Here is a 26,993-nt window from a genome sequence, read left to right as displayed (position 1 = left end):
GAGCATCACTGGCTGAAAGATGCAGTAAGCATTGGTCGCTGTTCATCTACAAAGCTCTTCTTGGAAAGCCACCAAGCTTCATATCAACTCTACTGAACTGGAACCAAGGGCCTTACCAAAGTAGATCATCTCATACTTCAGGTATTTTAACTTTGCATCTATTTTTAATCGAGTTTGTATCTATAATACTCAGAGTTTTAGTATGCCCTCTTCATTTTGATTTTTTAAAAATGTTTTTTGCTTAAAATGTGCCTTCATGTCATTGTGAATGAGGGCAACCTCAGTGATTTCCAGTATAAATCAAGGCTGAATGAATGAAAAAAATAAATAAATAAATAAATAAAAGCCTTCATAGTCATATACCCCAGCAGATGCAGCCGTGCAGGAAAATTTGTTTATTTATTTCTTTGTTTATTAGGATCTCATTAGCTGTGTGCAGTGCTGTAGCTGGTATTCCCAGGGTCATATGAGACTAAACTGTTTGGAAAAGCTGAATCTACAGTATGTACACATGTGTAATGTGTAATACATGGAAATCACTCTGCAAAGGCATGCATTTTCTAATAACTGGACTACGTGAGACCAACATATATGAATGCAAGCATAGGTTAGAAATGCATCTTGGAGGCAAATGACTGATATGTTTCCATATGCTGACCAGGAAATAATTATGCAGTGCTGCCATGGCCATTTTTACAACTAACAAGGACTCTGGGCAAAAATATTCTTGTAAGTTCATTTAAATTTAGAATGAAGGAGGGAAATGCCTACTATAATTAGACCAACCATTTTCTTAGTTTTGCATTTCACTCTTTCTGGTCAGGTGTTTATGCACTGTAAATATTTTAGTTCAATACCTTTGTCCTGGAGAAGGACAAAAAAAGTCACAAAAAATCAGACCATCGCAGAGCAAAAACTGCTCTCTCTCTCTCTCTCTCTCTCTCTCTCTCTCTCTCTCTCTCTCTCTCTCTCTCTCTCTCTCTCTCTCTCTCTCTCCTCTCTCCCTCTCTCTCTCTCTCTCTCTCTCTCTCTCTCTCTCTCTCACTCCTCCTCTCTTTTGAGGTGATTTGGTCAGCAGTCAGTTTGTCTGACTGGCCAAAATAAAAGACATATAACCTCAAAGCTGGCTACCTATAAATGCCAGATGTAGTCATCTAAGTTGAATATATGACCTGCCGTGGATTGTTTTTGGCTTTTCTTCTTTCAGAGAGCTCCTGCTCAGAAACACATGGGCTTTGAAAATCCTTGAAAGTGTGTGTATTTGAGACAAAATAAAGGCCTCAAACATTTCTTGGGAAAAAAAAAAAAAAAAAGAAATAATGTAATATAACAACCAAATTAATCAGTAGGATTCAGCTCTCTGCAGCTCTTTTCATCACAGGATCAGGAATGGACAAAGGACTGTAAAGTTAAAAATTCAGTCTTGGCAGAAAAGAAGAAAAAAAATATGACTTATAGTCATTTCATTGCTTGAAGTCATTTACGTTCCTGATTTCACATGACTGTGAGTTAAAAACTGGAACAAGTATGATGATCAGTTTAACAATTTTATATCAAATCTCAAATTCCTACTCCCTGAGTTTCACCTATACGAGAACCTTGAAAGTCAGATACTGTATACACATAATCACACCAGGAGCGTGTCAGGTTCCAGTGTACAGAACATTGTTCCTGTTCATGCAGTTCTGTTCATTTCAACCCAGCCAGAGTGTCTGTCCAGTTTAGGTTTTCCTCTTTGTGGTATTCATCAGAACAAAAATGTTACTCACGTTTTAGGAAAATTCTGTCCAGAGGTTTCCTTCAGTAAATTATATGACCTTAAACGTTTTATTTTTTTTTCTATGTTCACTGTAAGTGACGGCTGTCTTCAATTTACATGATGTGCTTCACTGCCCTCAGCTGAGCCAAGAGAGTGAAGATCTCCAAAATGAACTTTCTTTCTTTCTTTCTTTCTTTCTTTCTTTCTTTATTTATTTATTTATTTATTATTTTTGTCAGGGGAAATGGACCCAACATGAACCTCAGGATACCTTTATTTTATTTTATTTATTTATTTATTTATTTATTTATTTATTTATTCTTTTTTTTTTTTTTTTTTTTTTTTTTTTTTTTGGTACAATTTAGTTAGTTAGTTTGTTTGTTTGTTAGTAAATTACTGAGTTGGACAGTGGGTAAGCAGAGACTGATTAGGAGAGACACAGGAGGGAAAATTCTGGTGGGAGCTGACCACTGAACTATTTCTGGACACAAAGCGTTTGCTCTGTGGTTTGTGCAAGAAAAACTGATGTTATAAGATTTGATTCAACTCTGGAAATGATGTAATATGGGGGAGGAAAAAAAAACAACAACAATTTCTTTATTTAAAACTACTTGTGACTTTCCAAACTGAACCACGCTGAATAGCCCAGGGCTGATATGTGCTGTATCTTTGACAAATGCAAATGTTTGTGTGTTTAAATGTTGTACTTTATTTAAAATAGTCAAAACATCTGCTCTGGCCCACAGGGGTGATGTGAAGATAATGTCCATGTTTTACTTGTGAACAGTGCCATATATGTACAGTAAGTCCTGAAAATCGCTCTCAACCAAGATTAAACTAATTTGAGATGATAAGCGTTACATACAAAGGAGTCCAGTTTTATTAATGGTATATTAGTGTTTTGGTTGTATATGTAAAATATATGCAACCTTACATGTACAGCAATCCTCAGGGAGGCGCTGCTAGGCTAAACTGAATCCAAAGTGCTTCCAGATGTTTAGGAAAATGATCAATGAAATAATACAAAAACATAAATTTATTTGTCATTGAATTAATCACATTTTGATCTGCACACCCCCCTCAAAGCCATTTTGTATAGATTTCAGATGATGCTGTCAAAGGCTCAAATCTCTGGGATAAACAGTATTTTATTGTGTTTCACATAGAGCAATAGTCTAAACAAATCCAGATCTATTTAGGGATTCCGGCATGATAATTCAATTAAAATAAATTCCATCAACTCCAATTCTTCCTCAAGGAGGTTGTGACAGCTGATGCCCCCCCAAAACTTACTGTTGACGTGAGAATGTAAAAGCTGCTCCCCAAAGTGAAAAGAGAGGTCAAGTTGAACGTGAGGACGCAGAGCAAGAAATGTTTTGTCAAAATGGTTCAGCTCAGGTTAGAAACAGTCGCAGGTTTTCTGTCTCTCACGTGGTTGTAGTGGTTTGACAACAAAAATTGGTCAGTCGGGTCATGAAACATCGGCTCGTGTCATGTGGAGTGAATACGACAAAGGATGTGAGGCAGAGGAAGGTGATGAGACACGGGTCATGAGTTGTATTACATTTGCTGATTTTGTAAAAGTGCTGCATGAATCTTAGCTTGATATGCCATGAGCTACCACAGAAAATTTAATTATGAGCCTCTGCCCATGCGCCGCGAATTACTGAATTGGTGTGTTGATTGTAATTGTGTGTTCTTTGTGCTGTGCAGCAAATTACCTTATTCAAGATGAAGGCTAATTTAATGAACTTGTTGTGCTTCATCTCATATTATTAAATGATCTCTTCATAAGGAACCGTGAGGAAACCAGAGGGCAATGTTGGAGGGCGACGGGTCTGCTGTGGATTTTAGATGACTGTATTGAAGACGTTTTCAGACAAATGTTATCAAAAAAAAAAAAAAAAAAAAAAAAAAAAAAAAAATGAGGCTTGTTTGATTTGTCAGACAGGTTAATGAGTTTACATGTCTGCTATGTGGATAATTGGGACTATTTCACACGTGTAAACTGGAAAGGTCTGAGTGAAAACTAATCCACACTACAGATACAGGCTTGAGAAACTTTACTGCACTTTTGTGACCACGTTAGGTCAGTCTCCTGTACAGTTGATTTTTTTTTTTTTTTTCCAATTTGCATATTGCACATTGTATTTGTTTTGAAGCTCTGTGTGCTGTTGTGATTCTTTGAGACTTGCATTTTACATTTTACATACCCATACTGTCTTCTAAGGGGAAACTAAAGACAAATTTTGACACTGTGGACAATAAAGTTTCCATTTTTGATTTATTTTTGTATTACTGTGGGGAATCAAACCCATAGAATCATTTGCTCATCTTATAGATTGTTGCTTTGTCTGCAGCATTGGCAGTAGTTGCATTATCATGTGCACGTACAAATACCCTCCGTTCAGGGCCTGTTCTCCCTGAGCAAAGACATAATGGTCAGTGTGTTCATGTTTAATGACATATTGACACCTGCGGGGGGCAGTGGCGGTAGTTTCACAGTTGGAGAAGTAAACCTTGTGGTTGAGAGGTCACTGGTTTGAATTCTCAGTCCTGTTGGGAAAATCTGGATTGGGCATCTCCCTCCTTTTAGCAACAGCAGCCCAGAAACGCTCTGCAGACCTGCTGTGGTTTGCTGGGCAGCTCCCATGTGTAACACCCCTCTGCCCGGGACGCTGGTATAAAGATGGGTTCTCAGTCAAATGGCGTAGTTATGTCGGGCACTGGTGATCTTTTTTCTTTTTCTTTCTTTTTTTTTTTTTTTTCAAATTTTCAAATGGCCGCCTTTTGCTGAGCTGCCTCGTGCATCTTAAATAAACAAAGGTGATGTTGTGAGAAAGGGTCCATTCTATGACATTTGTAAGACTAAAATGTGTAATTACCATAAGCTATATACATGATAACAAATTAAACACACTGCAAATTCAGAGGTCTTATCAAAGTTTATTATTCTGTTTTATTCTGGGGGTCAAGTGAACGTAATGTGAACACAATGAAAAATAAACTTTAGGTTGAAAATTGCATAAATAGGAAAATAATATGATAATCCAACATAATACAGGAAATTTGGTCTTTGGTCTCGCCTTAGTAGTAAAAAGCAACATAAAAACACACACACAACAGAATAAGCACAACACAATAAGCTTTTTTTGTTTGCTTTGTATTTGTTTTCCTGATTCCACAGGCATGCAGAAATTATAAAGTGGCACTATATACAGTCTGCATGACATCAACCAAGTCAATACTGTTGAGTTTGGTGTCCTCACACACCCTGTCCCCCATTTGTGTACAATGACGACCTCCATTCCCCTGCATTTTTCCCTCATTATTTCCTGGCGTTATTGTCCTACACTGATCCCTCCCCCGGTGGCTGATGGGAATTTTGTCCACGGCTGTGTGACACACTGCAGTGGATGGACAGAGCTTTGTTTGGACAGTAAACAGACTCCCTGAACAGAAAACACACAAAACAGACGAGCAGGAGCTAAAGAACATTTCTGTTTGTCTTTCCCCATCGCCTCTTCACCCTCAACATGCCTCCACATCGGACTCTGTGTGTGTGTGTGTGTGTGTGTGTGTGTGTGTATGTGTGTGTGTGTGTGTGTGTGTGTGTGTGTGTGTGTGTGTGTTTGTGTGTGTGTGGCCATGGTAGTGAGATATCTGATAACAACTAAGCATGTGGACTTACTAGGAGGATTCCTCCCGGATCTCCGTTCAGGTGTGTTTGCTTGTGTGTGTGTGTGTGTGTGTGTGTGTGTGAGGTCCTGCACTGTGTCCTTACAAGGATAGAAATCACACCAGCCTGTACTCACTTTTTCAAGGACTTAATTTAGGTTTCGTTTTAAAGTTGGAATCCTTAACTTTTTTCCGTTGATGAATAGTTATTTTGTTATTCATTCATTTATTTAATTATTTATTTATTTTAAACTCAGGTTACACAAAACAAAAATAAAGGCAAATGTAAGCATGAATTCACATATGCTGACAACTTGCACCTCACAAAATGTCAACGTTCAACATGTAGAAGATTAAAACTGAAAAGGAACATTTACTTTGGGTTTTTCATCAAGCTTAGCTTTTTTTCATGCCTAGTTTTAATCTTAGATTCAGTTTCACTTACCTTCCTCCTGCTTCTGATCTGCAGCCTGAGGCTCCAGGTAAATTAAAAGTCAAATGAAGGCAAGTAAACCGAAACCTCAGTGTGCGAAAGGACTTGGTGATAATCTAAGCATCACTAACAGACTTGCTGCAACTAACAATTACAGCAAATGAACTAGTGGCAGTGTAAACAAATAGCTGCATACCTTACCCACGGATAGTAAAAATTTTTGGTAAATTAAACACCGGCAAGGCACATTGATTGATGTGAAATCATGCCGGATGATGCAGAGAAACAAATACAGCAGTTTACTTCAGTGAAATCAGATAACTGACCTGATTTAGAATCAAACCATGTTTTCGCACCCAAGTAGAGATCGGAGGGATTGATTCAGTCCCAGCTTCATGATGTGAATGTTGCTGGTCTGGTCAAACAACTTGATGTAATTGCTGATGTTTGTCTGTGGTTGTAAAGGGCAGAGGTAGAAAGAGTACTGAGACATCCCTCTCACAGTGGTCTAGTGATGATTACATGCATATATAAGGCATATATCCACCTCTGCACATGTTAATACCTACCTATGTAAAAAACATGAGATATGTATCAGTGTCCATCTTGCTGAGTGAGGCTATAGCCGATGAAATCCCATTACAACTAAATGTTGCAGTCCCTCAGTGTTTTGTTTTCTGCTATCGCTTTTTTTTTTAAAAATGCTAATCAATCAAGTTAGAGCAACATCAGAGATCCCCGTGCTAAGCATGTTTGGAGCTTTGTGTTAAGGGCTGTGTGTTGTGTTTCCCTGCAGGTTTGTCTCAATCCTAATTGTTATCTTGTGGTCTCACAACATTAGTCTTATAACTTCAATATAATTTAATTTTAGGTACGATTTTTCATTATGTGCGTCTCTCTTATTCTGAAAGCATTTGAAGAGATCGTCTACGGTATTTATATCCTTCATTTTTATTAATCTTTTCAGCATAATTTGCAGTACTCTGGTGCAGTTTATAAACTCCCAACTTAATCAGTTTTTCAATCAGGTCACAGATAACTAACTGCATTTTTTACTAAGTGCACAGACTGATCTGCTCTTGATAGTGAATGTGTAAGAGTAATCCAACTGAGAAAACTCGGGTCAGTTTTTCTTTATGCATAGTTTAATGAAAATGTCATGAATAATGGAGTGAAATGCAGTGTACTTGAAAAAGATTTACACTTTATTTTTTTATTAGTCTTGTATTAGCTTGCGGTAAAGCACACCTAGCTTTTGGTCCCTTGCTCAAGCATGGAGGAGTGTGTGTGTGTGTGCATGAGGCAGTAAGTATGCATGTGTTTGTGTGCACGTTGGGATGAAGTCACAGTATACACACCCACCCAGATACCACTATACCAGTGCCTTCTCAGGTAGAAGTACGGCTACTTTGCTCAATGTTTTCTTGAGTAGGAGTGAAATAATTGGTGTAAAATTGAAGTAAGCACACAGTAGCTTATATAAAATGTACTAAAAGCTAATTTGCTTTTTTTTTTATTTAAAAAAAAAAAAAGAGAACAGTGTTACATGTGATCTTCACATGCAATTCTAAAAGCACGGCAGAACAGAGCTGAAATTAGATTTACTTTGAACTGGATGAATACGTTTACTTTAAGTGCATTAACAAAATAAAACCAGATTACTTTTTTTTTTCTTAGCATTTTTTCACTGCTAATTGCTCCACATTTGGTCAAGTTAGGGCTGACCACTTTTACCCTGAGAGATATTTCCTATGGTTTCCCTCGCTGACTTGTTGCTTTAAACAAACTTTGCATATTATAAAAAGCTGAAGTTGTTAATTTTGCTTTCTGTGGAAACTCTGTGGAATTGTGGAAAATCCCAAATCTTACTTATGTACTTGAATATAAATGCCTCAGTGTCCAGTGGCGTTACAGTATGATAAAAAAAAAAACAAACAAACAAACAAACAAAAAAAAAAGTACATTAGTGGAACTGAGTGTATGAAGAGTGATTGACATAAAATATATCATTGCTATGTAGGAAAAAAAATGGTGTGGAAGAATGGATTCCAAAGTCCTGAAACATGTGAAACTGTATTGGATGTGCACAGTTACATCAGTAATTTTTGTGGGACTAATTATCGCATCACACAAGCAGATTTTTTTTTTTTTTTAAATGTGTTTGAACATGAAGAAAAACAAGATCTCAACACTAAATATGAGCCCAAATGCCTTAATCAGAATATTTTTTGCAGTGCTCATAGAGAGAATCTCCGTTTCTGGCTTTAAGTCTCAAAGTTCTGTCAAAAGAAATCTGACAACTTTTCTCTACAATTGTTACTCTGCTGACCCTCACCTCTACCTGTCTCTATCCTCCACTGACACAAAGTGGAGGACATCTCTACACTGGGAAAAAAAAAAAAAAAAAAAAAAAAATCTGCTATCAGTGAACTTGGTTGGATTTATATTCAAAATTTCTCTCCAAAACACACTGTGTGTGACCTTGAGGCCCAGCAAACAAACAAACAAAAAAAGAAAGTACATTAGTGGAACTGAGTGTATGAAGAGTGATTGACATAAAATATATCATTGCTATGTAGGAAAAAAAATGGTGTGGAAGAATGGATTCCAAAGTCCTGAAACATGTGAAACTGTATTGGATGTGCACAGTTACATCAGTAATTTTTGTGGGACTAATTATCGCATCACACAAGCAGATTTTTTTTTTTTTTTTAAAATGTGTTTGAACATGAAGAAAAACAAGATCTCAACACTAAATATGAGCCCAAATGCCTTAATCAGAATATTTTTTGCAGTGCTCATAGAGAGAATCTCCGTTTCTGGCTTTAACCCATTTATGCCCAAATTTTTTTCAAAGGTTTCATGCATATAATTATGTCAGTTGAGTCACTAACAATCATGTTATGTATGTATTTTTTCCATTTCGTACTCTGCTTTGAAGAAAATAGCAGTTTAATGACTGGCAACTATAGTTGCCGGTGGGCACATACCTTGTATCAAGGTCTAAACCAGTAAATCAATGGTATAATCTGCCATTTTATTGTATCTCCTCAGTTTGGCTTGAGCAATTGATCTAAAACTGTACATGGATATGAATTATTGGCCCAGGCAGGTAGTGATGGGGTCACCCAATGATCATAGGGTTGCCGGTTCAAATCCTGGTTCCTCTAAGCTACATGTTGAACAACAGTCAAATCAAATCATGAAATAAAAAAATATATATATATATTTCAGCAATTTTCTTTATTGATAAATAAGTTCATAATAAGTTTAAAAAGCACTTATAAAGTTCCAAATCATAAAGTGAACATGAAATAGATAAACATCATAAAAAAAACATAAACATTATGAATTGTAAACATGTCAAATGTGACCCAAAACGTCTAAAAACTGATTTTCCTCTTCCTCTTCCATCTTATGCACTGTGATATTTTTTAAAGCACTCCACATGCAGTGCCACACCACATTTTTCACACCCAAATGGAGTACGCCCATCACAGCCTCTACATCTCTGGTATTTTCTACCAGTGTTGTGGGGCCAGTGGTTAACACCGTCAAATCTGGCAGCATCACAAATTGCCACCGCCAGTGCAGATCTTCGTCCACGCCCACTTGGCTTGGTCCCATGGCGCAGGAGGAGACTCTGCGCTACCAGCCGCTGGAAGGACAGGAGATCTTTATCCCCTGTTTTCCAGCACCTGAATGAATGATACAACAAGCACCATGGATAAATTCACTTGACTCTACTATGTTTTTGTTCACGTGATAGTTTGAAATCATTGATGAATTATCAATTTTACAATCTTTCCACATCATATCTCTCAATAACAGCTTTGTTTACCTGTAATAGCACCAGCTGTTCACCATGGCACTGTTCAGTGCCCAGCTGAAGCATGGCCACCACCATTTCTTGGACCAAATGCTGATCCTGTATCTGTTCACAAACTGGTCGTGCAGGTCCACTCCACCCATGTGAGCATTATACTCTTGGATACACTTGGGCTGTTTCACCTTTTCCATACTGTGCTTCTGTTTATTCCACCTGTTTGTCTCAGTTTCTGAGTACTCCCTTTCCATGTTGGACACTACAGTGACCACACTGTTGTCATTCCACCTCACAATCAGCTTTCCATCTTCCACAAGATATTCAGCATCTCCTCTTGCTGTCTTCTTGAAGGACTGTGCTGCTGTAAGTGGCACGTGATGGAGCTGGTTTTCCCGCAGTGTGCCACAGCTGCCGTAGCCTCTTCTGGTCATCTCATCAACAAGGGACAGGGTTGTGAAGAGGTTGTCGTGATAGAACTTACATCCAGTTGGCACTTCAGCCTTCTCTGCCAGGCCGAGAACCACGCTTGGACCCTGACCAAGTCCAGTTTCAACCAGACGTGTGTGGCTTCCTACATATGGTTGCATCTGATGGACAAAGCCCGAGGATGATGCTAAGCTCCATATCTTATACCCAAATCGAATGGGCTTTCCTCTGATGAACTGCTTGCACCCGTGCCTTCCAAAATACTCAATCATCATTTCATCCACCGACACATGTTCCTCTGTAGGAATAGTTTTGTTTATTTTGTTCAGCTCCTCAAACAAGGGACGCACCTTGAAGAAGGGGTCGGGTGTGATCTTCATGTTGTCTACTACATGAATAGAAGACATAATCTCATCAAATCTGTTCGGTCGCATAGCGTCTTTAACACCTGTGGCGCTGACATCATCATCATCTGACCAGAAAAGACGCCGTCTTGGGACTGTGTTGTAACCACTGGTCAAAAGTATACCATAGAATGTGAGAAGTTCATCCTCATTCAGATTGAGTGTTTTGCCTTTTTGTGCTGCGTACAGATTGGACATTTCCAAGGTGATATCTCTCAGGGATTTGGGATAGAAAGTGAGAAAAATGTCAGCAGGATCATCTGATGTGACAATGGGATTATGTTCGTTGGGGAGATAGGGAGGTAGCTTATAGTGTTTGTTAGCTTTTGGTGTTTTGGGTGCAATCTTGATTTTTTTGAATTTCCTCTCTTGGTTTTTGGTTCTCTGAAGCATGGGCCCAATGACTTGTTGACTGGTTACCTTTTCATTACTGCCGCTGATCTTTCTTGTCTCTGTAGAAAGACTCACTGAGGTAGAACAGCCAGGTTCATCAGCATTGGTGGCATTTGGCAGTTGCATGTCTGCATTAGAAATAAAGCTTTCCCCTTTCAGTAGCCTAGATGGTAAGCGTTTGTGGTCACCAGTGGCATCATCATCAGAATTATCACTGTCACAATCTGTATCATGGGCGTTCATCTCAGACTCAGGTACAACTGTAATGTTTGTCACAGTTTGAGAATCTTGCAACATGGCCACAACCTCTGCTACAGAATACCTAAGGAATAAATGAACAACATGATTATTCATTTTTATTATATGAAAAGTGCTAACATATAATAGAGGGGGTGCTGAGGGTGGGGATGGGGGGGCTTGGGGTGTGTGTGTGTGTGTGTGTGTGTGTGTGTGTGTGTGTATGTGGGGTGTGTGTGTGTGTGTGTGTGTGTGTGTGTGTATGTGGTGTGTGTGTGTGTGTGTGTGTGTGTGTGTGTGTGTGTGTGTGTGTGTGTGGGTGGGTGGGTGTGTGTGGGCACCTCCAGGCACCTCCAGTTGGACAACAGTCTTTTTTTCCTCAGTTCAATACTAGCTAGCTAGCTAGCAAAGGAGGATCGATTACGTTAGCAGCGAGCAAAATGAGGTGTGTAAATGTGTCAAAATCTAGGGACATGTGGCTTTTGAACACCAGTGTCCTTATGTAGTTAGAAAAGGTAATCTAAGAGGATTACAATGAGCCATTGTACATCATTCTACAATTTAAAATAAGTAATTCATGAGCAATATTGCAAACAGTGTTTTCCCATGGTACTTACAAGCTATGTGCCCACCGGCAACTATAGTTGCCGCTTGCACAAATTTGCCCATAAACAAAAAACTATTCATCCCAGGTACAAAATTCTTTTTTGGGTTATTCAAGAGACTTGTATGATTAAATACATATATACATGTCAGGATTGAAAACATCATAATTTAAAGAAAATTACCTCTTTCTGGGAGGGTTTGCTGCCGCCATGGTCTCGGGAGGAAGGGGCAGGAAGTCGATGATGTCATTTGACAGGAAGCACTTGCAAACTTATTTTTTTTTCTTAAAACCTTAGTCTAAGTTGTCTACTATCATGTAATTGAAGAAAACTATATGAGTAACATTTAGATTTTTTATTTTGAGTAGAAAATGACAGGCATAGACTTCGGCAACTATAGTTGCCGGTGGGCTTAAATGGGTTAAGTCTCAAAGTTCTGTCAAAAGAAATCTGACAACTTTTCTCTACAATTGTTACTCTGCTGACCCTCACCTCTACCTGTCTCTATCCTCCACTGACACAAAGTGGAAGACATCTCTACACTGGGAAAAAAAAAAAAAAAAAAAAATCTGCTATCAGTGAACTTGGTTGGATTTATATTCAAAATTTCTCTCCAAAACACACTGTGTGTGACCTTGAGGCCCAACAAACATGCTGAATGCATTTCCTCCCTCAAAAGACATTTGCTTTTGAGGAATGAGCTTTATTGAGGAATACTTGGAAAGTTTTAAAGGTGTAGGTGAGTGTGTAACATGTCACCTCCATGTTCATGGCTGCTGGATGAACATGTTACGTGAGCAATTAGGGGAACCCAGTTTTCCTAGTGTGTGCAATAGCGCCACTGGTGGTTACAAACTACACTGGGTGCCTTAATATAATTACAAGAGCACCTGCCTGACACTGTCTGTCTGTTCTTTTTACCTATACTGTAACTCAATACATCTTTTGCCCTTCTCCCCTTACCCAGCATTGTTATGTCCTGTGTTGTGTGTGTGTGTGTGTGTGTGTGTGTGTGTGAGCAGCTAGTATCACAAACCATTCCGGCTGACTCAGTGGTGCTGGAATCTGTGTGAAAGGGGCATTTTCAAATCCCCATTGCCCTTGTTCTGTTTCATTAGTCTGTCTACATGCCAAATGGGGACATAAAGGTCAAGTCAAGGCATAAATAACTTTACTTTCTGACTCTCAGTGACCTGAAAAATACACTGCTCTAGTCTAAAAATGGAAGTATGTGTCTATGAAACTAGTTTGAACTTGTGCACCCCTAGCTTTTATGACTTCCTAATAGAAAATCTCTGTCTGTGTCTCAGATTGTCCTTCCTGCCGAACCGGAGCTACAGTGACAACGGACGCAGGATACTGGCCACCGAACAGGAGTCCCAGGACTCTCTTGGACCACTATGAGGGCGACTGCGCAGCAGCAGTGCTGTGATGATGTCACCTCTGAAACGGCATCGCTCAATGACTGCTCAGGGTGGCAGAGCTACAAAAACATCAGCTGACATTCACTGAATTACAAGGATGTTGTTTTTGAGACAAAACTGTTGTCGTGGCCCCTGCGATGTTGTGTATACTATTATTTGATCTGAATGGTCATCTTATGATGATGCTATCTTACCTGGACATTCACTTTTTGATATGGCAATTATGTGACTTTTTTTTTTTTTTTTTTTTAAATATATATATGGCGATGCTATTAAATATAAGCCAAATGTGAGAGGCAGTGTTTCTGGTGTAGAAAGCCAAAGGAAAGAGGTCAAAGTCAACTCCTCCGGGACTTACAGGAACAAGCTGAGACTTTCCTGAAGCCGGTACATGTTTATGAAGACAGTCTTTTTTTTTTTTTTTTTTTTTTTTTTTTTTTACCATCTCTACCTGTTGATTTGAAGGTGACAGGGTGGGCTAGCCCCACCTACAACAGAGACTCTGACTAACAACATGGGGCAAGAGTGAGGTCTCTTCTGCTTCTTACCCTCTTTGGTGACTCTCCACTGTATCTCAGTATTGGTTTTGGCAGCTCTTGATGCCATATTGTGAAGGTAAAGGACTACTGCAGTGTTGGTGGAAGCTGGCCTTATTTTCCAGACAGGGGGGGCGCTCCCTTATTAAGTTGTTGTTGTTTTGATTTTTCACTTTTATATAGAATAAATATTTAAGATGGCCTGCATTTTGTGTAACTTTCCAAACTTTTGAAAGCAAAGCGTCATATCAGAGACCAAATGTGTTGTTATTTGTCGATCAAATTGTGGAATAAAGCAAAGCTCACTTGTTCCACAGAGACTGTTTTCAGGCATAGAAACATTCTTTCACATTGATTTGAAAAAGTCAGAAACTACACAGCCCAAAACATGTTGTATATTTTTACACTTGTATTTTGCAGGAGTGAAAATATTTGGCTTAGCAGAGATGCAGTTTGAATTGAATTGAAGTACGCACTAGTGAACCACAAGTCAAACTCTTTTCTTTTTTTCTATTTTTGGAACAATTCAACTTTGTAAACCAGTAGTCAAGTCATTGATTTGACTGTGTAAGCCAACATTGTGTACCCATTTCAAAAAAAGCATGCCATAATATCACGATTCTGTTTTCTTCTGAAATTTGAAAAAAAAAAGAAACAGACAGCAGAATTAGTTTAACATTATGTATTTGAGGGAGAAACATAAAAAAAGGTTGTAATTCATAGTATTCTGACAGATTCAACCCAGCACATCTCTCTTGTGTTTATTTTTTGGAACCATAAATGATTTGATTCAAAGCATTTCAGATGAATTCAGGCCAACCTCACAGCAACCCATTGGATTTATTTCTTTTTGCAGATCGATGCAATAAATCAGCAGAATTTACCATCTATGCATCAATGGAAAAAAAAAAGAATCATTAAACTCCTAAGTATTTTTTGCTTACATCATGAAACTGAAAATGTACTCCATGGATTATGTTACCGCACATCTCATAAATGGTAAACAACATAATGATGAACAAAATTACCCAGTATTTTTACCAGTCTAGTCTCATTTTAGCTGATTGTGCAGCACATAAACATGCACAGTAATTTCATGAGGGAGAGAGGCCAGTCTGGAAACCCATGGAGGAATACAGGCAATAACACGTAACACAGATACCTGTATCATTAATACAAAACAATAGAGGTAATACAATTCTGCCAAGGTCACACGGGTTGTCACAGCTCCTCTTTCAGCAGCTGCAAAGTCCTGTATTTCTGCTTCGATAACACAAACTGCTTTGCAGATGTAAAGCAGTTTGTGTTATCAACTTCTTTTACCAGCACGTGTTTTGCAACCACATTCACTAAGACCTGAATACATGCCACATAGACTCAGCCATGGTGCAATTACTTAGAATATGGACATAAATTAGATGAATCTCAGAGGTTCTCATTTCAGAAATCTGTCAGGCCAGCAAACTGCATCCACATTTGATGTCGTTTTATCATGGGTTCTTCTACATGGTCCACGGTCCAGTATTGATGAATGTATAGCTTCAATCCTCAAACTATTTTGTATTTAAATTCAAAGTCAGGTTACAGATAGACATTTCACTTCAACAAATGACCTTCAATTTCTGACTCACGACATCAAGTTTTCTACTGAGAGGGAGGTTTTCATCTCTAGCGTAAAAGTCTGATCACCGGCCTGCATGATTGGGCACCGGAGCGTGACGTCAAGTTGTTTTCTAGCAAAAGTTGAATCTGCATGGCTCGACTTCTTGTCAGACGACTGCTGCCTTTTTGCCCGATCACCCCTGCAGCACACTACCCCATCTCATGTGTAACTGCTGGCTGAATATATGACATGCTTTATGGTCTGATTGTGTTTTAACTCTCTTTACAACATGAACGATGCTCGGTTTTGTATCCAAACTCTCTCTCTGTGTCCTCATACTGAAACGTGAAACAATCTCTGCTCCCAACTTTTCTGTCTTCCGTTATCACATTAATATCTGCATTTCATCTCACAAATCAGTTGAGCAATACTGTTTCTCTGTGCTTTGTGCATCTCTGCCTTGTGTTACAAGTCAAACAAAAAAAACAGCAGTATGACGCAGGTGTTTCCTCATGACATTTCATTTGCTTCACTCGTTTCTTGGGCCATCTTGAGTGGAATGTGTCTTTTATTTCCAGTCTGTGAAAACAAACAGAGACAGAAAGCAGAAGACAAAAATACTTTAGACTCATTAAATATGAATACTTTAAGTTGTGTCAGGTTGCTACATAGTTCAGTGTGTGAGATGCCATCCATTCTTGACTGTCTTGTGTGATATTACTTAAATATGCTGGAGGAGGAGACAAATGTGAAGCCAAGATATATGAATCTTTATTTAAGTCATCGGGAAAACTTTGAGACTGGGGCCCTCACTTACAATGTTGAACCCTCACCTACCTAAAACAAAAAAAAAAAAAGAAAGAAAGAAAGAAAGAAAAAGAAAAAGAAAAAGAAAAGTTTCATCAAAGCAACTGCATTCAAATAAAACTAAATTCATGATCAAAGACTTGAAACGCTCAAATGTTTCGAAAGCACCAAGCTTCAAGATGCATATCTGTGAAGTCTGCTGTGTGTGTGATGCAGCGGGTTTTCAAAATCCTTTTTATCTTAAGTCTTCTCGCATGTCCCCATGACCTGTCAGACATGGCGGATCTTTTAAGCTGCACACATGCTGTCCGCTGATTTTCAAGCAAATTCATTCTTCCCATATTAGGTAGCTGGAAGAGGATTTCGCCTCATACATTATCTGATGCCAGTCGTTTACACAGCAGAAACCAGGGGCTTCTGCAGCCCAGGCTCTGTGATGTGCTCCTGCATCCAATTAGACAGCTGGGCATCAAACTCCCTGCTCTGATATTATGCGTTTTGTGTGGGCCTGAAACACATTTTTAACAAGCCTTTATTATTATTGGAGGGGTGCATGGTAATTACGCGTAAAGCCCTTTGTCAGGAAGCCTATTGTTAACTGCAAACACAATCATCCCCACTCATCCTCTTCGCCGCGAAAAACAATCTTCGAGCTGATTTGCTGGGTCGATTGGCGCCGACCCCAAGGCCACTGGCCATTAACCAATCAGCAAGAAGGAAGAGAAGGAATTCATTATTCTCTGAGCCCTGTCTAAACTCACTGACTCCAGCACAATCTCTCTGGGTTTATATCCTGTCTACAGTGCTAAGATCTCATGGCTTTGTCTCATAGCGCTGCAGTGCCAGGGCTGGGCTCAGGTTCCCAAAAGCATGTTGGCACTAAAATAAGCTTTTTTCCTTTTTTTTTTTTTTTTTTTTTTAAATCCCTATGCGACACTGATTTGATGTTTTTCCTTGTATGGCCTGCTATAAATGAGTCACGTAAGTTTGCAACCAGAGATGTTTTTTCTTCCATTAGGAATCCAGCCAATATCTGCTTTTCCAATTAAGATCTCCATCAAAAAACAATTTATTCCAGCGCTAAAAAAAAAAAAAAAAAAAGCTGTGATAATTTACTGATGCCTGCAGGGGATTTATCGCTTGCCTCCCACCATGTGGAGGGTCACGCTGCAAGAAAATCTCCATCTTAACAAATCAGTCAGTCTCTTACTCAGAGTTGTTAAAATCTCGTGTTTCTTAAAGAAAAATAATCTGCCAGGCGGATGTGATAATCCTATTTGTTTTCAACTTGTTCCCAGAATTTTCTTGAATCAAGAGTCATTCTCTTGATGTTAGTGGGCTGTTCTGCCTTATGCTCTCATGTTAAAACATATGTACTTCCATAATCCATAATGAAACTGCAGTGGAAACAAGGGGGATTATCTCATCTCACTGGCAGATTTTTTCACTGGTTTCAAGAAAGAAAAACAGAACTTTTAACAATGAATACTAACTACATTACTTGTTAACGACTAACTACATTACTTGCAGGGAAGAAGAAAAAAACATTACCATGTCTGTATCCATTATATACAGCATAGTGGACTTTGTTGTGGATAATCATGTATACTAGGCCAGTTGCAGCCTCCATCAAAAGTTAAAATCAGTAGCAAAAACATAAAACCAAACCCAAGGCCAATTTGACCAATAAGGCCCACATATCTAAATTTTGCATCCTGTATAAACAGTTGGGTTGCATCAGGTTCAGGCAGCCATCCTGAGCTCTAGTAACAACTCTCTTTTGATAGATCTCTGTTAATGGCTGCTTGAGAAACACCAGGGGACACTACATATACAGTATATCAATAATCCCATTACTGTGAATAATCAGCTCAAGCCTCCAGTTTACCTGGAGTCATAATGATTAGTTTGTTGGGTTAAAGAAAGTGATGTAATAACCAACCAGAAGAAGAAGAAGAAGAAGAAGAAGAAGAAGAAGAAGAAGAAGAAGAAGAAGGAGAAGAAGAAAAATCTACCCATGTGTGCCTCAGTAAATGGAAAGATTGGGCAGAAATATATGTAGGTGTTAACTGGGTTATACTTACTCCAATCATGACCACACTGTGATTAAAATGATCAGATGACAAAGTTCTCAGGTTAAAATGAAAATTAATAATGTGCATGAAAATATGCTCATTATAAAGGTGACTGTGGCATAAATGTGAAATGCATCTTCCTTTTTCAAACTATCATTTCATAAAATAATCACTTTCTGCACACATCTTCATAGGACTTCAGGAGCAAGTGGCCTTCAGAATCAGGTCTCTGAGGTGATAACATTAAATCACTTCAGATATAAGTTCTGGATTGATTAAATTAACTTTGATAATAACACTGCTGCATTATTCATTAAAATTCACTCATTTTAATTTTGCTTGAATTTAAATAATATGCTGTTCTTTTTTTTCTAAAATGCAACTCAGTAATTTTACCCAGAGTGCATCTGAAATGAGTTGGGTCTTAACACTGTTCATTTTTCTTCTGCTTAAGAAAAATATCGGTGAAGGGACAATGCCGCTATTTGAGTGTGATGTTTTGGTGCTCTTCCCACACCTATAGCTGTAGCCTTATACAGTTTTGTGAATTTTCTGAACCTTTTTTTCTTATTATTATTATTCAAAACTAAAATCAGCATGCCCAAATGAATGCAAATAGATGCAAAAATGACTCAGGTGCTTGTATGTTTATTGACTGCTCAAAATTACATCTATATAAAACAATATGTGAGCATCATTAACATGTATTTAGAGTCCAGTGTATGTAAGTGTGCACAAGTTGGAGATCAGTGTGTCTTGTCCTCAGTGTCCTGTGTGCTGCTGTCTGTTTCTGTGCTGCCGGTGCTGTCTGTGTGTGTCTTCTCCTCCAGGCTGCTCTTGACAGTCAGCTCTCTGTCAGCCTCCTCAGCACATGGAGCTTTTGCTGCCTGGATGTGCAGCTTCCCGTCTGCAGCCAGATAGCAGCTGACGGCTTCAGGATTCACTTCTTGGGGCAGATCAAACTCCTGCCTGAACTGTTGGCATCTGTAAGAGTAGCCTTTCCCATCCTCCTGCTTCTTCTCTGTCCTCCCGCTGACTGTCAGCCTCCTGCCCAGCTGTTTGACAGACAGCTCTTCTGGGGAAAAGCCTTCAGTATCCAGGCTCAGGCCAAAGTGTTTTCCCTGATCCACCAGCTGGTAGCGGAGAGAGGTTGGGGCAGGTTGCATCTCCTCCAGGATCTTGTGCTGGACTTTGTCCACCAGCTCCTTTCTGTTTGCATGCAGTAGATCCTTCTGGTGGAAAAGAGGCTGCACCTCTGGCCGGAGGCTGCTTACTGGCCAGTAGAAGTAGATGAAAGGGCTGAAGGAAGCCTGGAGTCCATGTGAGCACAGCATCTTCAGTGTGTGTTCAGTGTGGAGTCCTCTTGTTCGAGTGTGTGTTGTGTTGCTTTCTGCCTCAGCAGTGAGACTGCTGCAGCTTTTCTATCCTCAACGGAGGAGCTCCAGTGTTTTCAGGAACTTTCCTGTCATTGCCAGAGATTTCCACTGGGTGGAGCTGTTACTCAGTGCTACTGACGTCACAGCACTAGTCCACGCCTAAAGGAGCATTCCTGTGTTTTCAGGAACTTTCCTGTCTTTGACAGAATGCAGTGCCAGATGGCACTGACACTGAAGAATTAGAGTTACAGAAAATAAGCAGTGACATCTCTACACACAGTTCGGTTTGGGAGCATCAGTCTTTTATGTATGTAGGTTAAACCTTCAGTCAATGTTATTGTCATTAAATAAAAAATAAATACATAAAAAAATAATAAATGCTTATAAATATTTTTTTTTTTTTTTTTTTCAGTGATAGTGTTTCAGTTTTAGCTGGAGTGATTTCTCCTGTCAGCATCAGTTCAAGCCTGGGGGCTATGAGAGACTTGATTTAAGCAGGAACAGACCGAGCTGCAATCTAGGTGAGAGGAAATGTTTCTTAAGTGAAAAAGAATGGCTGTGATGTGAATAAGGCAAATGGGACAAAATGCCAATTTCAGAAGTGTTGAGCTGAAACAAACCTATCCAAGAAGCCTTGAGGCTGTAGTCACTGCCAAAGGTTCCTCTACAAACTGTTAATTCAAAGGGCTAAATAACAAGAATAAACTTGCAAAATTTCTAAAAAAAAAAAAAAAGTTGGGCTATATTGATTAAATCTCTCTCTCTCTCTCTCTCTCTCTCTCTCTCTCTCTCTCTCTCTCTATATATATATATATATATATATACAGTATATATATGAATTGTGGATGGAAAAGTTGTCCTGTTGGCTCTTTTGAGTACAGCATGTATCATGTTATCTTGACATCTTGGATTCAAGTCGGGCACGGACAATTCACGCATGTCATCTGTATTTCTCTCCCAATCTTCCCTTCCTTTCTACTATGATTATCATATTGAATAAAGGCACAAATGCCAAAAACAAATTCCCCTGCCTACAAAGGTAATTAGCAGTAAGAACACATAACAACACATGACAGTAATAAATTTGTATAAAACAGCATAATGCTCATTTATCACTGAACAGTATTATTAATTAATTAATTATTGTGTGCCCATTGGCTAAATTTGTTGACTCATGTCCAGGCTAGCAGACCGGAGGCTTTATGAAGGCTGAAGAAAATGTTTTCATCCCACTTGTAGCTGAATTTTTAATGAGATTTCATGGTTAGATGACCTTCTCAACCAAAATAAAATTTAATTTAAACTTTACAGAAAACAAATAAAGAATGATATCCAACACTGTTTGTACAGATATATTTATTTAATTAATTGTGTATATGTAAATCTTTGGGCAAGGAGAGGAAGGCAACATAAACCTTCTGCTTGCTTTCAATCTTGAGACAAAATATTTTCTCATGTAGTAAAGTTTAATCTGAAGACAAAATAATTTCTCACATAGTCATTTTCAGTTTGGAGACAAAATAGCTTCTCACACAGGAAAATTCCAATCTAGAGACAAAATAATTTCTCACTTTCTGATTAACTTCATCAGAGGTGCACTATGCAAAATCATCAAGGGGTCAGCTGAGGGGAGGAACATTTGCACTCAAATGACAAAAACATGGAATAAGCATGTAATTTACCCGCATGTCAGTTAAACAATCAAATAACATGCTTGTTCCATGTTTTTTTTTTTTTTTTTTTGTCAGTTGACTCCTCTCTTCAATCGACTCTTTGTGATTTTTGTATATTGCTCCTTTAACTTCATAGCACTCTCTTCTTAGAATTGTTCAGGTTATAAAGTAAAATCTACCGTCCGACTACAGCTCATTAACTATCATAAAGTCACAATTGGCAAATAATAAAAACAACATCAATGGAAAACTGTTTCAGTGTTGGCATATAAACTGTTTAATTCTGTATTCTCACTGATGTGATTTTGTATTAAATACCTCAGGAACGGGTGAAAGAAAACTTCACTTAGAGTATCAATGGCATTCAAATATTCCTGCTGTAGCATGCATAAATTGTAACATTTTTATTTTGTAGAAATTTTTTATTGTAGCTTTTACGCTGCTGGGAATGTCGTGGTTTAGGTCATTCAGTAGTTATGTCCTACAGGGGCATTGTGAGGCTAAGTAACTTTCCATGAACACACCACACAGACCACAACTCACGGCCAACAGGCAGGCATGGTCTGCGTCTGTGTGAGAGGAGATAAGTGCCAGGAGGGGGCAGTAATCTTTCAATAAGTAAACCGGAGGCCTCAGATTCAGAAAGATAAAGAAGCAAACAAGCATTAGCCCTCCCTTTTCACACTACTGTGAATCTAAACAGTTTCATAATACAGATAATAAGTCTGATGAGAAGATGCTTCTGGCACTCATTTTGCTTGTGAAAGAAAGTTTGTTTCCTACCAACTAGCTTTCTTTGGTTAGCTACCTTGCTAGATAGATTGCACAATAGCAAGATAAACTGATTTGTGCCAACAGCTGTCCATCAACTTGGTATGTGTGTATCAGGGGCTTAAGGCAATCATTATTTATTTTCAGCAAAATGCTTATGATTGAAAAATTCACTTGACTTACATTGTTTGAACATAAGGGATGCAGATTTGTTAAAAAAAAAAATGAGATCACCACCATTTTAAATCTGCATGCACCACGACTGGATAGTGAGATGGTGAGTGCAGCCTTAACATTATGACACCTACTGTAACTACATTATATTCACATTACAATCAAACAGACTTGAAACCTAGCAAGTAATTTAAGAGTTTGGCTCTCAAATTTTTATAATCAGTTGCTTTGGATATAGGGTAATTTTAATCAAAGTGGCAGTGTGGCATTGTGAAAAAAAAAAATCCATTTTACAGTTGGTTGGAAATGCTTAGCTACTAGAAAGCATCAATACAAAGATAAACATTCTTAAGAGAAAACTTGAGTGAATTCATGGGGTGTATTCTGCAAAGATATCTCAGTAATCTTCTCTGTACATTTTGGCTGTAAGTTATGAAACAGTATAAAAGTAGGTTTTAAGAAATATCATTTATCTCTGTAAGGTATAATATATGCACCTTTTGGGGTTAAAAACAAACAATGGATTTACCTTTGCTGTATAATTCCCAAGCAATCTTCTGTATTATGTACCTTTTTCATGAAGAAAGTGAATCAACCTTCATAGATACTCCCTCACTGACATGAAACTGCAGCCCCAATCACAAAAGATTAAATATTCTTCCTTTTTTAAAATGCGTGTAGCTACAGTATTTGCTCTCGACTGAATGGATCTTATTTGAATGACAAATTGGCCTCAACACTGAGCAGGGAGAGCCTGAAGCTGCTTCCATAGTGTCAGCATTTCCTTTGGACTCCGCTTGTGAACAAGCAGAACCGATCTGTAAGCACATGGTTTGTCCCTTTCTGTCTCTGGGAGATCAAATGTTAAAAAACCAGGGTGGTGGCTTGGGGACAGCCCAAGTCTGTGCAGGCACATGCCCAGGTATACGTCATCAATTGGGAAAAGGCGGACCCTCTCTGACACCTCTCTTAGGCGTAATGCAAGTGAACCAGAATACACCACCCCTCCTCCACCAGCATATGGTGGGTACACGCCCTTGTAGAAGCTCTCCGGGATGTAGTATTTAGTGGCTGGCTCACGGTTTGGCCTTGCATTATTGATAACATCCCCGACAAACAAATCCAACATCATGTCGGTTTCATTTCTATAAGCTCGCCACATGTTGTGCTCCTCCCACTGTTTGTGCAGGTAATCCAGAAGGGCACCTGTTCGAACAAAGACATCGTCATCACCCTTGAAGACAAAAACGGCAGTGGAGCAGTATTGCTGGAGCCAGTGCCAGAATAACAAATCCTTCAGAGTCAGATTATAGAAACTGTCTCTGAAATCCCACTGCAGGATGTCCTTATATTTCTGACTCTCGAGGTCCAGGAGGTTTCTGAGGTCTGGGTGAGGGCCTGTGCTTGAGTCTTGCCTTCCCAGCAGAAAAATAGTGCGCACCAACCCTCCCTTCCTGTTCAGTTCTCCCTTCACTAAACCACTTTGCCCCCATGTTTCACGGATGGCCTGTCGATTTTCAAAGTTCCCTACCTGAGACTTAATGGCCATCAGGAGCATGGGGGTCTCCAGACCAAAGCTTTTGTTTCCCCCACATGCATCAGGCTGATTGATGAGGAGGGGATATTGCCTGCAGTGCATTGACCTAATAAAAGCTCTCATTTGCTCTGGCAAGCTGTTATAGTCATGCAATTGATGGACTAAACACTTGTATGACATGCAGTCTATAATATACTCTTCCTCTACTGACGGAGAGAGCTTGGTCTTGGGCTTCCTCATTACTCCAGTTGTGTTTCCGTGTAGTATTGGATTATGCTGACGGTCCCAAATGTGCTGCAGCCGGTTCCACAGCGCACTCTCTTCCAGACGAAGGTTCCAGAAAGGGCCCAGTGGGTGCGAGGCCAGAGCCCCGGAGTTTGCGGAAGCCCCCGGAGCGATATAGTGCACCGATATTTGAGGAGGAGAGTAGGAGATGGTGACAAATATGGAAACCATGACATAGATCAGAAGGTGTCCGGTCATCATGCAAGGCAATAGGCACATGCACAGCAGCCTTCCATTGCATCTGCAGCGGGCCATCACCTGTTGTGTACAAATCAGACACACACCTGCACACACACATACACATGTACAAAAAAAATTAGATGATTGCAAAAGATGGAAAACGTACCCTCCTCCATCACTCGGTTCATGGGTCTAACTGAACATTTCCATAGCTAACACAGCCAACCACAATCAGCCCCCTGGAGTTTCTGTCACCTAGGTGATACTCCATGGAGGCTTGTTATCTGTTTTGTACACAGACTCAAAGCATCACACCGACCTGCAGGTTGGCATCCAGCCCCTGTAGACACAGCGTGCAACATGTACCTTCAATAAGCTAGACAAACCTCCCTTATTCCTCAAGGCTTGCCTCTTAAAAGTTACGTAAACATTTGCCTACATCAAGAGAAATAGTGGTCACCTTCATTTTCAGTAGAGTTGCCTATTTCTTACTGTGTTACATTCATTCTTTAAGTATTTTCTTGACTGTTGCACACTGAAAACTAATATCTAGGACCCCAGACTGAAGTGATCCTTCATTAGGGACCCTAATGAGAAAGGATACTTTTTGTGTTAAGTATGAAATTGCTTGGAGAGGTCATACTTGAACACTGACAGATATATGTAAAGTGGTGAGATTGAAACATGTTAAAATAATCACTCATACGTTTCTTGCGATGTAACAGTTTTTACTGAATTAAGTTATAGTGAAATTAAACTATTCCTTTTTTTTTTTTTTTTTTTTTTTTTGCAGAAGACCTTCTGGAAGCCCTTCAAGCCCCCTTCAGGTCCCCAGACTCCACTTTGAAAACCTCTGATCTCTGCTATTACCTTGCACTTACTAGAAAGATAACATGCATGTCAAACCAATAATAGTTGATTATAATGCCTGCAAAATATTACTAATAGCCATAATGCCTGTAGCAACTGTTGGTATAGGCCAAGCCTTGATTTAGTCGACTAATGATAAAAAATAAATACTTACAAGTGAGGGGACTTCTCCACTTGAGAGGACCGACTGAGAGAGAAGATACAGTGACCTGCGCTGTCCAACGTTTGATTGTTTATTTTCATCAGGTTTGGCTATAACCTAATTATAATACGACAGGCCTGTACATCAGTTAGTTCCATAACAATCGCAAAATAGCAAATAACACTTAAAGTCAAAACCGGCGTATTCATAACAGAGCAGCAGCTGCTGCAGAGCAACAGGTAACAGGTGAGGAAGACTGATGGGCGCAAAATGGAGCATGCGCCTCGCAGAGTCCAGATGAATGCGTGTGATGGTGAAAATCCTTCCAGGCTCCTTTATGATTATACAGACTGACTCGACATCAAGTAGCAACTTCATCGCAGACTGATTTCTTTCATTTTCTTTTTCTTTTTTTTTTTTTTTCCTACAGTGAGACCTTGCATGCTGTTTTGCATGCAGGTGCTGCAGGTGCATAACCTGGATCATTTGCATTTTATGGATCAGTTGCAGGGCATAGAAGGTTGACTCGACCTCATCCTTTCTCCTATATCTCAATGGCGGTTTAATATGTCCACTGCTTGTAACCTGATGGGAATAAGCACCACCGAGAATTTAAAGGGATGTTACGCTATAAAAATATCACAGCAGAACTATTAATCTCCATAGTCATATTGATGTTGTAGGTTGTAGGGATATTTTATTGTTACAACAGGAAAACAAATAGCCTACCATAAAGGCCACTATAATTTTTATAGTTACCACATGAAGACACATTAAGCGCCTGTGGGAATTTTATAGGAGCATTGTAGCCTAGTTGTTTTCTATCAGCGTGGGGTGAATAACGTGAGTTTATCACTAACATTTGAATGTCACATAAAGAGACACATAGTGGTGGTGATGAAATACAACGACAGCCAGGCTCACAGCACTCCAATGCAAGATCGTTTCATGCAGATCCAGTTTAGGCTTTTTTTGAGCAGACAATATGCACGGATTTGTGATTTGTGATTTGAATTTACTCTGGGGTTAGAACCGAGCAAGTATGTTGACATTAGGCTGCACATTCAGCAAATGCAGCTGGATTATTCTCCATCAGGCACAGTTTGCACAATTTACAGGCCTAAGCCCACAGCAAACGCAAGACAATGTTGTGTTATTGATTGGAATATTGGTTGACAGACTTGAGTTCAAAATGAGTGACCTTCTTATCCATTTGAATGGCATTTGTAAAAAGGGTTAGTAATTAAGTCATTAACCCTTTTTAGGCTGTATTGATTATTAATGGATGTAGGCTATTGATAATTTGTAGTGCATGTGAGGGAGAGTGACCCTCACAAAATAGGCTGTATAATATCCAGAGACTTAAAGAATGTATAGCCACTATAGTAAGATAAGCAACTTAATGGCATTTTGTTGATCTCCTATGATATCATATCACATCTCATGTTATATTATGACATATGATGTAATATTTCTACAGAAGGGACTTGGTGACCTTATGATATGCCCTTGTGTTTATTTGTTTTGGTATTGCTGCAATGGCCTACAGCGTCATTATAAAAATATATAGCCTATACCATAACCCTCTGCGTGCGTGTGTGCACATGTGCTCGCACTGCTATTTTGCAGTTTTGGGGAAAAAAAAAAAAAAAAAAAAAAAAGGGGGAAATGAACAATGTAACAATTTCCTATATTCTAGTCCGATCTATTCATCAGTCCATATAAATAAATGCTATTCTGCTCTATTCTGCTCTATTCTATTCTATTCTATTCTATTGA

At 39.0% G+C, this 26,993-nt stretch overlaps 3 protein-coding genes across 3 annotated transcripts in view; 1 reads left to right on the top strand and 2 right to left on the bottom strand.

Moving 5' to 3' along the window:
* Positions 1-13,959, top strand: part of LOC115368501 (5-hydroxytryptamine receptor 4) — a 70,516-nt gene extending 56,557 nt beyond the window's left edge. Inside the window, exon 7 of the mRNA XM_030064620.1 lies at positions 13,072-13,959. Within this exon, the coding sequence (XP_029920480.1) occupies positions 13,072-13,165 (94 nt within the window). The 3' untranslated portion in view covers positions 13,166-13,959. The remainder of the gene's footprint in view (positions 1-13,071) is intronic.
* Positions 13,960-18,855: 4,896 nt separating this feature from the next.
* On the bottom strand, positions 18,856-19,582 carry LOC115368902 (heat shock protein 30-like). Its single transcript, XM_030065336.1, has one exon. The coding sequence runs from the start codon at positions 19,538-19,540 to the stop codon at positions 18,953-18,955; it is 588 nt and encodes a 195-aa protein (XP_029921196.1). The 5' UTR covers positions 19,541-19,582; the 3' UTR covers positions 18,856-18,952.
* Positions 19,583-22,827: 3,245 nt separating this feature from the next.
* Positions 22,828-25,438, bottom strand: LOC115368901 (N-acetyllactosaminide beta-1,3-N-acetylglucosaminyltransferase 2). Its single transcript, XM_030065335.1, has 2 exons — positions 25,227-25,438; positions 22,828-24,306 (listed from the first exon to the last, which is right to left on the bottom strand). Exon 2 carries the CDS (start codon positions 24,275-24,277, stop codon positions 22,934-22,936), a length of 1,344 nt encoding a protein of 447 aa, XP_029921195.1. The 5' UTR covers positions 24,278-24,306; positions 25,227-25,438; the 3' UTR covers positions 22,828-22,933.
* Positions 25,439-26,993: the final 1,555 nt, after the last annotated feature.

The sequence above is a fragment of the Myripristis murdjan genome, chromosome 12 (genome assembly GCF_902150065.1).
Source record: "Myripristis murdjan chromosome 12, fMyrMur1.1, whole genome shotgun sequence".
NCBI lineage: Eukaryota > Metazoa > Chordata > Actinopteri > Holocentriformes > Holocentridae > Myripristis > Myripristis murdjan.
The sequence above is the reverse complement of the archived record's forward strand: the minus strand, read 5'-3'. Positions and strand labels throughout refer to the sequence as shown.

Bases quoted from the DNA above. Each gene is read 5' to 3' on its own strand.
- LOC115368902 (XM_030065336.1), bottom strand. From the start codon at position 19,540: ATGCTGTGCTCACATGGACTCCAGGCTTCCTTCAGCCCTTTCATCTAC.
- LOC115368901 (XM_030065335.1), bottom strand. From the start codon at position 24,277: ATGGCCCGCTGCAGATGCAATGGAAGGCTGCTGTGCATGTGCCTATTG.